Source organism: Galeopterus variegatus, unplaced genomic scaffold (assembly GCF_000696425.1).
Source record: "Galeopterus variegatus unplaced genomic scaffold, G_variegatus-3.0.2 Scaffold2897, whole genome shotgun sequence".
Lineage (NCBI taxonomy): Eukaryota > Metazoa > Chordata > Mammalia > Dermoptera > Cynocephalidae > Galeopterus > Galeopterus variegatus.
In genome coordinates, this window is record NW_007729008.1 from 250,286 (window position 1) to 264,475 (window position 14,190).

The 14,190-nt window shown below is 38.3% G+C and overlaps 2 protein-coding genes across 2 annotated transcripts in view; one reads left to right on the forward strand and one right to left on the reverse strand.

Annotated features, from left to right (window-relative positions):
• ARSK (arylsulfatase family, member K) overlaps positions 1-3,733 on the reverse strand; it is a 51,549-nt gene extending 47,816 nt beyond the window's left edge. Inside the window, exon 1 of the mRNA XM_008583370.1 lies at positions 3,596-3,733. Coding sequence (XP_008581592.1) covers positions 3,596-3,721 — 126 coding nt within the window. The 5' untranslated portion in view covers positions 3,722-3,733. The remainder of the gene's footprint in view (positions 1-3,595) is intronic.
• A 319-nt stretch (positions 3,734-4,052) lies between these two features.
• TTC37 (tetratricopeptide repeat domain 37) overlaps positions 4,053-14,190 on the forward strand; it is a gene marked incomplete at its 3' end in the record, with an annotated part of 55,666 nt that continues 45,528 nt past the window's right edge. Inside the window, exon 1 of the mRNA XM_008583372.1 lies at positions 4,053-4,080. The remainder of the gene's footprint in view (positions 4,081-14,190) is intronic.

Sequence of the window (14,190 nt, forward strand, 5' to 3'; positions counted from 1 at the left end):
AATTGTTCCCTTTAGTTTTTTTTTTTTTTTTTTTTTTTTTTTTTTTTTCCGTGTCCGGCAACGGATCGCAACCCTCAGTGTTGCCCCCGTACCGGACTGGGGACCGGCAACGGGATCGCAACCCTCAGCGTTGCTCCCGCGCCTCGCTCAGCCAGTGAGCGGGAACCGGCCCGTATGTGGGATCCGAACCCTTGGGCGGGAGCGCCGCCGCGCTTCCCAAGCGGCGCACTATCCAGTGCGCCACCGGGCCGGCCCTCCCTTTAGTTTTAACCATAAAATTCACAATAGGCAAAAGACTTCGATATAATATAAGAAAGCTCAAAAGACAAAAACAAGTAGAGAGAGTGTTACCAGTTTCTGGTGCATAAATATCTAGAATTCAATGCAATGTTACACTTGGATTCATTTGAATATAGTAAATAAATTAAAGGACTTCTGGGAAGTTCATTTGGGGGGATGATGGACTGATTGAACAAATATTTATTGAGTTCTTACTATGTGCCAGCACTGTGCAAGATATGATACAATGGTGAATAAAACAGAGTCTCTGCCCTCATGAAGCTTACAGTATAGTTGGAGAGGCCAAAAGCATACTAGTAAATAAACCATTAATAATAACAAATTATAAGAAGTACTTTGGAAAAAAACCCTGAGACACAGAAGGGCAAAGGAGACCTACTTTAGACAGAGTGGACAGGCAAAGCTTCTCTGGGGTGTATGAGACCTAAAGAACGAGTAGGATCCAGATATTCAAATAATTTAAGGGTCATGTAAAGTTTGAGATATCTGTGAGACATAAGTGGAGACGCCAACTAGGCAGCTGGATAAATGAGTGTGAAGATTAGAGGAGATGTCTGGGTTGGAGATATGTATTTTGGAATTGAATTGAGAATTGAAGAATTCTCCTTGGCAGGGAGCAAAGACAGAAAAAAAGAATATTCCAGTTTCGGAGTTATATCTACTACATATTTTTAATATAATTATAATTAAAGTACAGCTTTAAAATGAGCCAATCCAAAATATGGAATATTCATAAACCGTTGAGATGTCTGAGATTTCCAAATGGAGACATAAAGAAGGCTGTTGCATACAGACAGGAATCTGGAGTTCAGAGAAGTCTATCTTGGTGAAATAAACTTGGGAGTCTTAAGCATACTCACAGTATTGAAAACCTTAAGATTGAATGAAAGCTCTTGGGAAAGATTAAAAGGAGAGGAAGGAAAGGGGTTCTGAGGAATCTGTGAGGAGTCCCAAATAAGTGGTGGAGGCAGTAGGGGAAACTGAGTAAGAATGGCCAATGAGGGAGGATGACATCAGGAGACTGAGTGCCATGCAAGCTGAGAGGACAGTGTGCCAAGAAAGAGGTAATGTCTGCTGTGTTGAGGAGGTATCTAAAATGAGGACAGAAAAGTCACATTGGAATTGCAGTATGGAGATAGTTGGTGATCTTGTTGACAGCACTTTAGTGGAGTTGTAGGGATGGACAGCTAAACTGGAAAGGGAAAAGAGAATGGGAGGTAAGCGAGACAGCAGGTGAGATTTTTTTAGATGAGTAAAATTAGACCATGTTTTATGATGAAATAAATGACTACTTCTAGCAGGAGTAATCATTCAGTTCTAAGCAAATAACTATAGATTTCTTCAATAATGAGCTAAAAAGCCCAGACAAAATTGCATAGTCCCTCCTTATAAGAATTTAAGTCCATAAACTCAAACTCTCAGAAACTTATGCTCACAAATCCCAAATGCCTACAATATCTTATTTTTACAATCTTTTGAACATGGGAGATAATAACCACTTGTGGCCACTTCTTGGACTCTAGACAACCCAGCCACCCAGGCTTATCTGGTTGGAGGGATGGAGCAGCAGGTCACATGGCAGAAGCACTGTCATAGAGATGCTCTAGACAATTCAAACATTGGGCCTTGGACTCCATGTCCAACTGACGTAACTACCACTGCAAATGGCTATTGCAGCATATCAATAATTCACATATCAGATTAAAATCAATGTTAGTGATTTCTTGACTCATGCAAGACTGGTACAAGGATTTCATCTGTATTCAAAGCAGGCTAGAAAGCAGGAATCTTTAAACTGTAAAACAGCAGAGATGGCAAGAAGACGAGGGGATAACCGCCCCGTTTGGGGGAAGTTCCTAACAATTTCATGTGTTGAATGCTTTTATCATGATAGGTTGTTGAATTCTGTCAAATGCTTTTTCCACATCTATTTTTAGATGTGGGTTTTGTCCTTCTTTCAGTTAACATGATGTATTACATTAATTGATTTTCAGAAATGAAACCAACCGTATATTCTGGAGATAAATCCCACTTGGTCATGGCGTATAATCCTTTTTATATGCTGATGAATTCGATTTGCTATTATTTTGTTGAGGACCTTTGCTTCCATACTCCTAAGAGACACTGGTAGTTTTCTTGTGATGTATTTGTTTGGCTTTAGAATTAGGCACATACTAATCTTTTAGAATGAGTTTGAAAGTATTCCCTTCTCTTCTGTTTTTTGGGAGAGTTTATGAAGAATTAATATTAATTTTTCTCTAAATTTTGGTAGAATTTAGCAGTGAAGCCTTCTGGGTCTGGGCTTTTCTTTGTAGGTAGATTTTAAATTACCAATACAATCTCTTTACTTGTTACAGGTCTATTCAGATTGTCTATTTCTTCTTGAGTCAGTTTCAGTAGTTTGTCTTTCTAGCAATTTGTCCATTTCATCTAAGTTATCTAATTTGTTGACATGTAGTTGTTATATATAATTATATAACAATTTATAATTCTTATAATTGCTTTATTTCTATAAGGTAGCATTCCCTCTTTCCTTCCTGATTTGAGCAATTCAGGTCTTTGTCTTTTTTTCTCAGTCAGTCTGGTGAAAGGTTTGTCAATTTTGTTGATCTTTTCAAAGAACCATCTTTGGTTTCATTGATTTTCTCTATTGTTTTTCCACTCTCTGTTTCCTTAATTTCTGCTCTAATCTTCATTATTCCCTTCCTTCTGCTTGCTTTGCAGAAGATTGGTCCTTTTGACATGTCTCTCCTGGTATGGAACCTTTCTTTGCCCTGCTAGTAACCTGGGGCAAGGGCAATTGGGACCCTAGTATTCTCAGCCTCCTGCACCTGGCATAGAGCCTCTGTCCTACAAGTGGGGGCTGAGTGAAGGAAGGGAGCCCTCAACTTGTCCGCTGCGTTCACCAGGAATTTAACTCATTTAACCTGGATTTGGAGGAGATGAGAAATTTTGGCAGCTGTCCCTTTTGGTGCAACATGGTAACCAATAATTGGGAGCTGAAAGTAGAGAGAGACCTGTGTTCTTGGTCACAACCACTTAAAGTGAAGCCTCTGTCATGTTTAAATAAAACACATTGAAAGCATCTCAGATTCTGCTCCCCAAAGCCTGTGGCACAGGAAGCCGTGGGACGGTGGTCGCCGGGCCGGAGCAGGGCGTCCCTTCCCCTCCCTCACGGTACTTACGAAGGAGTCGCTCACGACTCTGCTCCCCAAAGCCTGTGGCACAGGAAGCCGTGGGACGGTGGTCGCTGGGCCGGAGCAGGGCGTCCCTTCCCCTCCCTCACGGTACTTACGAAGGAGTCGCTCACGACTATCACCACGTTAGGTGCTCCGGCTGCTCCCCGCCTCTGCCCAGGTGCCCCGGGGGCCGGTGCCGCCAGCGCCGAGGCTGCGACCACCGACACCCACAGCAGCAGCATCGTGGGCAGCGGTTCCGCCTAGTAAGATAGTCGGCTGCTGGGTCCGCCTTTTCCCTCTGAAATTCTCTCCAGGGGAAAGGAGGGTGGGGACACTGACCAACTTCTCCAAGAACTGGCAGTTTGGTTTCCATATAGCAGCAGAGCTTCACCCACAGAACTACAACTCCCATCAGGCTCAGAGAGAGCACACGCGCAAAGGAGGAATCCCTGTATTAACCCACGTCAAGACCTTTTAATCAAATACCGAGCGAACTAACTCCCCGCCTCCGCCACTTCCACTCACGTGAGCAATGCCTGGGAAATGCGCATGCGCCCCCATTCCAGACTTGGCGTTTGTGGAAGAGCAGTGCATGTCCCAGGTAGGTTCGGGGCTCTTTCGCTTTTGCAGAAGTTGGAGCCTATAGGCGGTTGAAATGGAACTTAGAGTAAGAATCGGTAGCCAGGGCGGCTCGTTTTGCGCTGAGCAAACGTGGCTGAGTGTTGGGCAAGAGCGTGAACTGGGCGATGATGAGCTGGCAGTGCGTCTGTCACAAGTTGGATGGGGCGGTTCCCTGGAGGGCCGCTGGCTGGGCCGCCTTTGGTGCAATATGTATACCGTGGGGGCCCTCGAATACCTTCCCTAAGGAAATCTCTAGCGTGTCTCGTCTCATTGCCTCTCTTTGTCCGTGTGGTAAGGATTTATTGTCCTCCTGTGGGGTGAGGAACGGGGCCTAAGGAGTTTCAGGTTCTAGGCAGGGAAAACTTAGGTGTTCCTTGCCTTCAGAGAACGAAGGAGAATAACGGAGCAGGATCTCAGAGGAGGAAATGTGGAGCTGTGTGACGTGTTCAGTTAATTGACGTAGGTTCGGAATACCATTGTTTTGCTGCAAATAATCACTGGTCGCCTTTGACTGTTGAACTCCTTCGGAGACTTCTGGAGGAAGCTGATTTGTGTATCAGAGCCAGACTCCTGATTTCATTATCATAGTTTCAGGTATATAATTTGCGCAACACCCTAGTCGTTTTAATATTTTGACAGGAAAAGGAGGACTTGTGCCACTTAACATAAAATCAACTCTTAATACTAATATCTGGCAGTGTTTTTGCATAAAATAATTATAATAAAGGGCAGAACTTATTTATTTAATGCCCACATGGCACTTACTACGTGCTGGACATTATACTAAGCATTTATTGAGCACATACTGTGTGCCAGCTACTTTTACATGGACTATTTTCCATAATGCTCATTTTCACTATTTTGCAGATAGGAAAATAGGCTTTGAAGATTAAATGACCCGGGCCAGCCCGGTGGCGCACTGCTATAGTGCGCCGCTTGGGAAGCGCGGTGGCGCTCCCGCCGAGGGTTCGGATCCCACATACAGACCGGTTCCCGCTCACTGGCTGAGCGAGGCGCGGGGGCGGCCCCGAGGGTTGCGATCCCGTTGCCGGTCCCGGTCCGGTGCGGGGGCGACACTGAGGGTTGCGATCCGTTGCCGGACACGGAAAAAGACAAAAAAAAAAAAAATGACTGGCCCAAGGTTATACAGGGAGCCAGTCTGAACAAGGCTGGAAATTGAGCAGTCTGTGCTCTAACTCACTAAATACTGTCTCCAGTTAATTATACAATTTCATGACAATCTATTGATCTTAATCTCTTGTTAGTTTGAAGCAGAATTGTTAATCAAGCAGCATGATAAAGATCTGTGGGGGACATGCAAAAACGTAGTTTCCGTCCACAAGGACATTGCATTCTAGGGAAACAAAACCTAACGTACATGAAGTAATAGTACAGCATGGAAAGTAATCAGGCTCTCTCATAAACAGGCTATCTTTCCAAAATTTGTTTTGAGTTAATTTGGAATGTAGAGCATATTTAATTATAGAAACAATACTGACTGACATTTAGATTCATTAAAAATTACATTTAACTTTATTTGTGGTATACTCCGGATTCCGTGAACTGTATTTACTCTCTATGGCCTTGTTTCTACAAGAGCTGTATTCTGATGATAGGATAAAAGAAACACATCTTTTTCTTCCGTTTTCTTCCCTTGGCACCATCAGTGGGAGCAGGTGCTGCAGTGGGTTAGAGCAAGATAGATATTTTAGGGCCGCAGTGACATAGTGCTGGAAGAATCTAAGAGGCTTTTTAGTCTTATGTCCCATCTGACATTCAGTTTGTCCTACAGTGTTCCTGTGCAGCAAATTGTCCAGTCTGTGCTTTTTCATCTCCAGTGATGAAACACTGGATACACTTTCTTTGAGCAGACCATTCCACGTTTGTATAAGTTGAATTAACAGTTCTTATTTTGAGCTGAAGTCAGTCTTCCTCTACTTTTAACCATTCATTAGTCCAGTTTCTTTTCACATCTATGTAGATTCTTCCTTTCAACAGTATTTCCCCCCACTCCTCTGCCAATTTTTTCCTCATAGTCTTTCCCCAGTTTCTTTAACTAGTTCTCATATAATTTCAGGTTTCTTCATTGTTTTGATCTCTCTTTTCTGAACATATAACATTTTTGCTAATCAGTAACTTACCCTATCAGAAAAGGTACTTTTGTGTGTGCACGTGTGTGTGTGTGTTTGTGTTACAGGGAGGGTAGAGGCTCCGTATTGGGCTGCTATATCAAAATACCACAGAATGGGTGGCTTAAACAACAGAAATCTATTTTCTCGTAATTCTGGAGGCTAGAAATCCAGTACCAAGGTGTTGACAGGTTTGATTTCTTCTGAGGCCTCTTTCCTTGGCTTGCAAATGGCCACCTTCTCACGGTGTCCTCACAAGGTCATCTCTGCACATGCTACCTTGGTGTCTCTGTCTGAATTTCTTTTAAGGATGACAGATTGTATTAGGGCCTACCAATATAAACTCATTTAACCTTCATTACCTCTGTAAAAGCCCTATCTCCAAATACTGTTATATTCTAAGGTACTGGGGGTTAGGGCTTCAACATATGAATTTTGGGGGGGACACAAGCCCGTAAGAACTCCATGACATACCTGTATGTTTAAGTCATTAACTAAAGATTTCTAAGTTATACCAAGGTCAAGGGTGGGGATCACCATACTGGTGAGCCTCAAAGACAAAACAAAACAAAACAAGATTTCTAAGTTAGGGATTGCTTGCTGTAGTGAAATAGTGTGAGGTTCAGAAAGATCTTCAAAGATCTTCAATTGAAGAGTCTTGGTCTAGGTTTTGATTCTCTGTAGTTCTTATAATGTCCAAAATACCAGCAGCACTGTATTCTGCCTTGGAAAAAAGGAAGCTAAGTGTGCAGTTTGTGACTGTGTGGAATAAGTTCAGTATTGTCTTCACATCCGCATTGTACCGAACACTGTAGGGAATAAAGAAAGAACTGAGAACAGTCTCTGCTTTCAAGGAGACTCCAGTCTAGTTTTGGGAGACACACAGACACACATACCTGGAAGCTTAATAACAATATAAAATGTATCAAAAATTATAGTTAATTGTTAAATAAAAACTGAAAACTGTATTATCCTAAATTATGCTTTAGAGAATGCTAGCATGCTTCAAAATATTAGCTGGTTTTCACTGAAATAAATGTTCCATAATCAGAAGTTTCAGGATTGCTGGGTTAAACTATCTTTGGTTCTTTAGGACTTCTCAGAGGCTTTAAAATACTAATATACATTGTTACTTTGAAAAAAGAGAGATAGATGGGTATAGTAAACAGTATTCACAAACTTACTAGGCCATTCATTAACACCTGTAAGCATGCTAATGTTCCTTGGAATACATTTTTGGAAATGCTGGTATAGATAATAAATGTACAAGTTTAGCGTGAGATTGGTCTGGAAAGGCTATATGCTTGACTGTGGAAGTTGGCCTTGAATTATGTGTATCATGGGAGTGGACGGAAGTGAGAGTGGATAGGCTGAATAGGAGAAGCAAAGATGTACAGGAAGAAAACTCGGGGGTGTGATCAAAAAAAGTAGTGTGAGCAAGTATCAAAACACTAACATGCCTTTTGGTGGTAGGTTTTGGAAGCTGGGAGTTCATCAGCCATTAATTGAGTATATATTACTCAGTAGGTATTGGCTGTGCTTGTATAAGGAGCTCCAAAGATATAAGACTTGCATTTAGGGATTTATCAAATTGGGAGTCGGGACACATCTATATAGAACAATAAAAACCGTCCGTTTAGTTTCAGTTGAGTAGGTCAGCTAATAAGTTGTTCAGTGGAGAGAGAGATCTTTGTGGGCTTTACTCTAGTATTTGTGTAGTAACTAATTTGAAGAGGATGTTCATGTCTGACGATAGCTGTCTTTTGAGGAATACAAGCAAGAAGGTTACTTCTTGAGACAGCAAAGAAAAAGTTTGCAGAGGAGGTTGGGGATTTTTGAATGTGTAGAGAAAATTTATGATAACCACTGGGTTGTTATCACATAATTGTTTTAGGAATGACAAGAAAGTAGTGAAGTTGATTGAGAGGTAGCAGTAGATAAGAACAGAACTAATACACGTTGTGTTCAGGCACTCCATCTATGTACGTACAGGTTAGTGATGTAATCCTAACTTTACCAATGTGGAATAAGCTTGGAGTCGTGAAGTAAGGTGCCCAAGGTCTAATGGGGTTTGGACTTAGATCCATTTGATTTCCTAAGCTTACTCTTAACCAGGTTAAGTTAAGAATGGTGGGTGGAGGGCCGACCCTGTGGCGCACTTGGGAGAGTGCGGCGCTTGAGAGCGCAGTGACACTCCCGCCGCGGGTTCGGATCCTATATAGGAATGGCCGGTGCGCTCACTGGCTGAGCACGGTGCGGGCGACACCACACCAAGGGTTGCGATCCCCTTACCCATCACGAAAAAAGACTCTTTCCCCAGTTTCTTTAACTAGTTCTCATATAATTTCAGGTTTCTTCATTGTTTTGATCTCTCTTTTCTGAACATATCAAGGGGGGCGACACCACACCAAGGGTTGCGATCCCCTTACCCATCACGAAAAAAAAAAAAAAAAAAAAAAAAAAAAAAAATAGAATGGTGGGTGGAGATTGCATAGTGAAGGGGCTGGCAGAATATGGGGTATTTTGTAAGAATAGAGTTGAAGTGACTTAGTAATTAAAATCAGGTGGGTGGGGAGGGCAATCAAATATTGCTAGATGGGGGCTAAAGGAATCAGTGAAATGGATAGTCAGATTTTTACTTTTATTTTATGTTTTTCTTTGTTAACATTTATTTTACTTTCCTAAACATTTTTTGGATTACCATACTTTTCTTATCAGTACGACCCTATACTATTGAACTGACCATTCTTAGGTGGGTCTTTAATGCATGGTCTGATCTAGTAAACTTACCTCCCATTCCTGTTCATCCCTACCTGACTCACTTAAACATTGTTTACTTCTTAGTTCTGAAGTAGCATTTTTTTTTTTTTGTATCATTTTTTTTTCTTTTCTGTAATTAACTGTCACTGTCATTATCATTACTATTTATTATTATTATTTTTGTTTTATGGAATCTTTTTATGGGTGTAACAGATATATAACTTAAGGTTCCATAGCCTTTGCTGAGTACTGTAACGCTATATCAGTTCATTTACCTATAATTGTTAGCTTTGAGGGCTGTCATTGCCTTTTTGGCATGACTGTCATTTTCTAACTCTTTTTAAGTGCAGTTGTTGCTACTTTTTAAGCTTGATTTATGTTGGATAAAAACATTTTAGGTTGGTAGTAGAAAAAATTTCATTGAGTGCAAATGCGAAATAAATGTTCTTATTTTAAAAAGTCAGTTGATATGGAGGATAAAGAAATGGGAGGGGAGTTATAAAGGGAAAAGTATTAGTAGGAGGGTTGTGGAAAAATATTAGACACTTCTAAGGGAGCTAGGTGTTTCTTTGAAGTGTTGGAAATGCTTACAATCAAGGGAAGTATCCCAAATACAGGAATGTAAGGTTACATGCAATCATTTTGAGTAGAAGTTTTCACTATATAAAAAGAAATGGGTTTGAATGGTACCTGGTTAGTGTTTAGTTCTCAGTAAAGTTTTGTTTAGAAAATTAGTGAATAACCCTCTCCCCCTCTCTTCAAAAAAAGAGGAAGAAGTAGTTTTCAGGACTAAAAAGAGGAGGATTATTTTGTCTTTTAAAAAATTAACCTCCTGAAATTTATATACATACATATAAGAAGATACTTCAGAAAGTTGTGGAAAAATAGAATTATAAAGTAATATGAATCTTTGCATGAACTTTTTGAAGACCCCTCATGTATGTGTATACATACATACATGGACATACACATATATATGTATGCACACACATATATATATATACATGTTAGGTGAAGAGAGAGGGCCTCAGTGCTAGCATATTGTGCTAAATGCATGTCAAATGAAGAAGGAATAGGAAGAGAATAGAGGATTCCACTGCAGCATGAGAAATTGTAATCACATATGGAGACACATGTGAGTATGGAAGGATACTGAATATTAAAATTGGTTACCAAGAGAAAAATAGTTTCTAGTGGCCTTTAAAAATAACCTCATTAGAAATTTTAAATAACTCCCTATTTGCTGCTGTATTACAAGTCCAAATTTGTCTGTCTGACTTTCAAGGTCTTTTGTAATCTGAGGCTCTACATTACCGACCCAACCTAATTTTCTTCTGTTCTTCAGTTAAGTCCCTTCTGATCCATTCAGCCCAGTTTTCTCATTGTTTCCTAAATTTGCCACGCTCATTCCTGTCTCTCTCTTGTTTTGCTCATGCAGTTGCCTCTGACTGGAATAATTTTCTTTCTTCCCTCCATTCTTAAGTCCTGTATTCTCCGTCTAGTAGTCATTAATTAATTAATAGCACACAGCTTTTCTTCTCTGAATTCTTATTGCACTTCCACTCATTATCCTTAGTTTAGCATTTATACTTTAATGACTCGTAAGTCTCAGGTCTTTCTCTTTATTAAGGTTATATTCTTTACAGCAGTGACCTTCTTTTCTTTTTCTTTTATGTCATGTCCAGCAAATAGTGTGGGAGTTGCATGTAGTTTTAGTGCTGGTTGGTTCTGCCTTGTTCATATATGCTCCCACTTAAATGTTGGGTGACAGAAGAGATGGCAATCTTTGTCCTGGAAACGTTGCAGTCTTCTGTTTGTTTTTATTTGGTCTTATCATGAAACTGTATTTGTCTTTTGTACCTTGGCCATCTCTTGATTTTTTTTTTTTTTTTTACTTGGATATCTCTTTTTATCTCTTTTTCTTCATCTGTCTGAGTCGTCATCATCATTGATATTCTCTTTTTTCAGTCCGAAGTTTTTTTTTTTAACCAAACGAAACTGGNTTTTTTTTTTTTTCATTTTATTCAACTTTTCAGAATTACCTCCACCCAGTCCATGAAGCATTCTAGATTTAATTGTGTTTGACAGAAGCCACTTTAAGGATGCCATCAAAATAATTTAGAATTTGTAGATATGTGGTTGTGTTAATGTTTTTGATGGCTATTTAAATGCATGTTTAACACAGAGAAACTTTTCTGTTTTCATTAGATTACAAACTAATATCGTTGCATGACATGGACAACTTTTGACATACTTATAACCCTTTATGTGGCTTAGAACAAGGTTCATTTCAGTATAGTTAGGCTGCAAATTGGGAGTAAATAAGTACCTTTATGTGTCCTAGATTCAAAACAAAATAGCATAGAAGTAGTTGTTATTCTTTTTTGTTTCAGTTCTTTATATTGATGTCAGTGTATTTTGAGTTTCTACAGTGTTTTTTCAGAATCTCTCTGATTTCTTATGGAAGTTTCCTCTTATCACCTCAGACTTTAGGAATATAGTTTAGACCAATTCAGAAGTTTGGGGCTTAAGATTTATGTCTTTCTGTGAAAGAAAAAAGACTAAAAATTGTACATAATTATTTCTCATATTTTGAATTATGAAAATTAAATGTGAATCTGATGTGTTAAAAAAGCAGAAGGTTTTGAGTTGTGGATGTCTTCCCTTTTATGTGAGTGTTTTGTATTTGTTTTTATTTAATTTAGATGGAAAACAGGTAAGGAACAATCTGAAATTCAATTCAGGAAGAAGATATAGGTGGTGATAATAGGTAAAAGGTAAGTGTCTTGTCTAGAATGCTGAATAATAAGTAATTAAAGTCTATTTTTACTTAATGATTGTCATTACCAGTTCCTTTCTGAAGAAAGGCTTAATGGCATAGATTTTTTTTATGTCAGACTATAGGTCATCACAAAATACCTTTATACTTTGGTTATTAGATTTAAAGGTATCATTTTTTTTTCTTTTCTGTAATTAACTGTCACTGTCATTATCATTACTATTTATTATTATTATTTTTGTTTTATGGAATCTTTTTATGGGTGTAACAGATATATAACTTAAGGTTCCATAGCCTTTGCTGAGTACTGTAACGCTATATCAGTTCATTTACCTATAATTGTTAGCTTTGAGGGCTGTCATTGCCTTTTTGGCATGACTGTCATTTTCTAACTCTTTTTAAGTGCAGTTGTTGCTACTTTTTAAGCTTGATTTATGTTGGATAAAAACATTTTAGGTTGGTAGTAGAAAAAATTTCATTGAGTGCAAATGCGAAATAAATGTTCTTATTTTAAAAAGTCAGTTGATATGGAGGATAAAGAAATGGGAGGGGAGTTATAAAGGGAAAAGTATTAGTAGGAGGGTTGTGGAAAAATATTAGACACTTCTAAGGGAGCTAGGTGTTTCTTTGAAGTGTTGGAAATGCTTACAATCAAGGGAAGTATCCCAAATACAGGAATGTAAGGTTACATGCAATCATTTTGAGTAGAAGTTTTCACTATATAAAAAGAAATGGGTTTGAATGGTACCTGGTTAGTGTTTAGTTCTCAGTAAAGTTTTGTTTAGAAAATTAGTGAATAACCCTCTCCCCCTCTCTTCAAAAAAAGAGGAAGAAGTAGTTTTCAGGACTAAAAAGAGGAGGATTATTTTGTCTTTTAAAAAATTAACCTCCTGAAATTTATATACATACATATAAGAAGATACTTCAGAAAGTTGTGGAAAAATAGAATTATAAAGTAATATGAATCTTTGCATGAACTTTTTGAAGACCCCTCATGTATGTGTATACATACATACATGGACATACACATATATATGTATGCACACACATATATATATATACATGTTAGGTGAAGAGAGAGGGCCTCAGTGCTAGCATATTGTGCTAAATGCATGTCAAATGAAGAAGGAATAGGAAGAGAATAGAGGATTCCACTGCAGCATGAGAAATTGTAATCACATATGGAGACACATGTGAGTATGGAAGGATACTGAATATTAAAATTGGTTACCAAGAGAAAAATAGTTTCTAGTGGCCTTTAAAAATAACCTCATTAGAAATTTTAAATAACTCCCTATTTGCTGCTGTATTACAAGTCCAAATTTGTCTGTCTGACTTTCAAGGTCTTTTGTAATCTGAGGCTCTACATTACCGACCCAACCTAATTTTCTTCTGTTCTTCAGTTAAGTCCCTTCTGATCCATTCAGCCCAGTTTTCTCATTGTTTCCTAAATTTGCCACGCTCATTCCTGTCTCTCTCTTGTTTTGCTCATGCAGTTGCCTCTGACTGGAATAATTTTCTTTCTTCCCTCCATTCTTAAGTCCTGTATTCTCCGTCTAGTAGTCATTAATTAATTAATAGCACACAGCTTTTCTTCTCTGAATTCTTATTGCACTTCCACTCATTATCCTTAGTTTAGCATTTATNAAATTTTTTTTAAATCTAACTTCACAAGCTTCTTTGGTTTTATACTTGTATGTCAGCCTCTTTGGTTATAAAGAACTGTTATTGTACCATGTTAGTGATCCATCGTTTGGGTTCATTTTGCTGCCTTGAATATTTGGAGTCTGTAACTACTTAATATTTACCCAGCTTTTTTTTACCTTCCTGATGACATTAGATTTGAATGGAATTGGCAGAAAATACAAATATTTCTTTTTTTTTTCATGAATTATGATTGAATTTGACTTGTTTACTGATAAGCGAAGTTAAGTTGTGAAATCTTAAGATATGCTAATTTATTTAAAATTAAATGAATACATCTTAAGATTAAATGAAAAAATACTTTGCCTACCAATTGAAATATCTTTTTATGGCTGAAATTAGTGTAAAATACTTTTGCATATTCATTACTTCCATTCAATTGTGTTTATTTCTCTTCAGAGAAAGTAATAATTCTTTAGTAATCCAAAAGTTAATATCCTGAATTATATTTTACAGGAATTTGAGAATGCTTTTTTATACTCTCCTGTGATATTTACTGAAATTATTTGTATTAGCATTTTACTGTGTGACTTGGGCTTGATCTTGCTTAGTATAGAATTGGATTGAGATTGGTATGTGTTATGAGTCCTGGTCCATAAGATCATTTGTATTTTAGCCAAAAATATGGAGAGCGAGTAAAATTAAAATATAGCTCAATTCAACACATATATATTGATCATTTGTAATTTGTCAGATACTAGGTCCTGGGGATGAGACA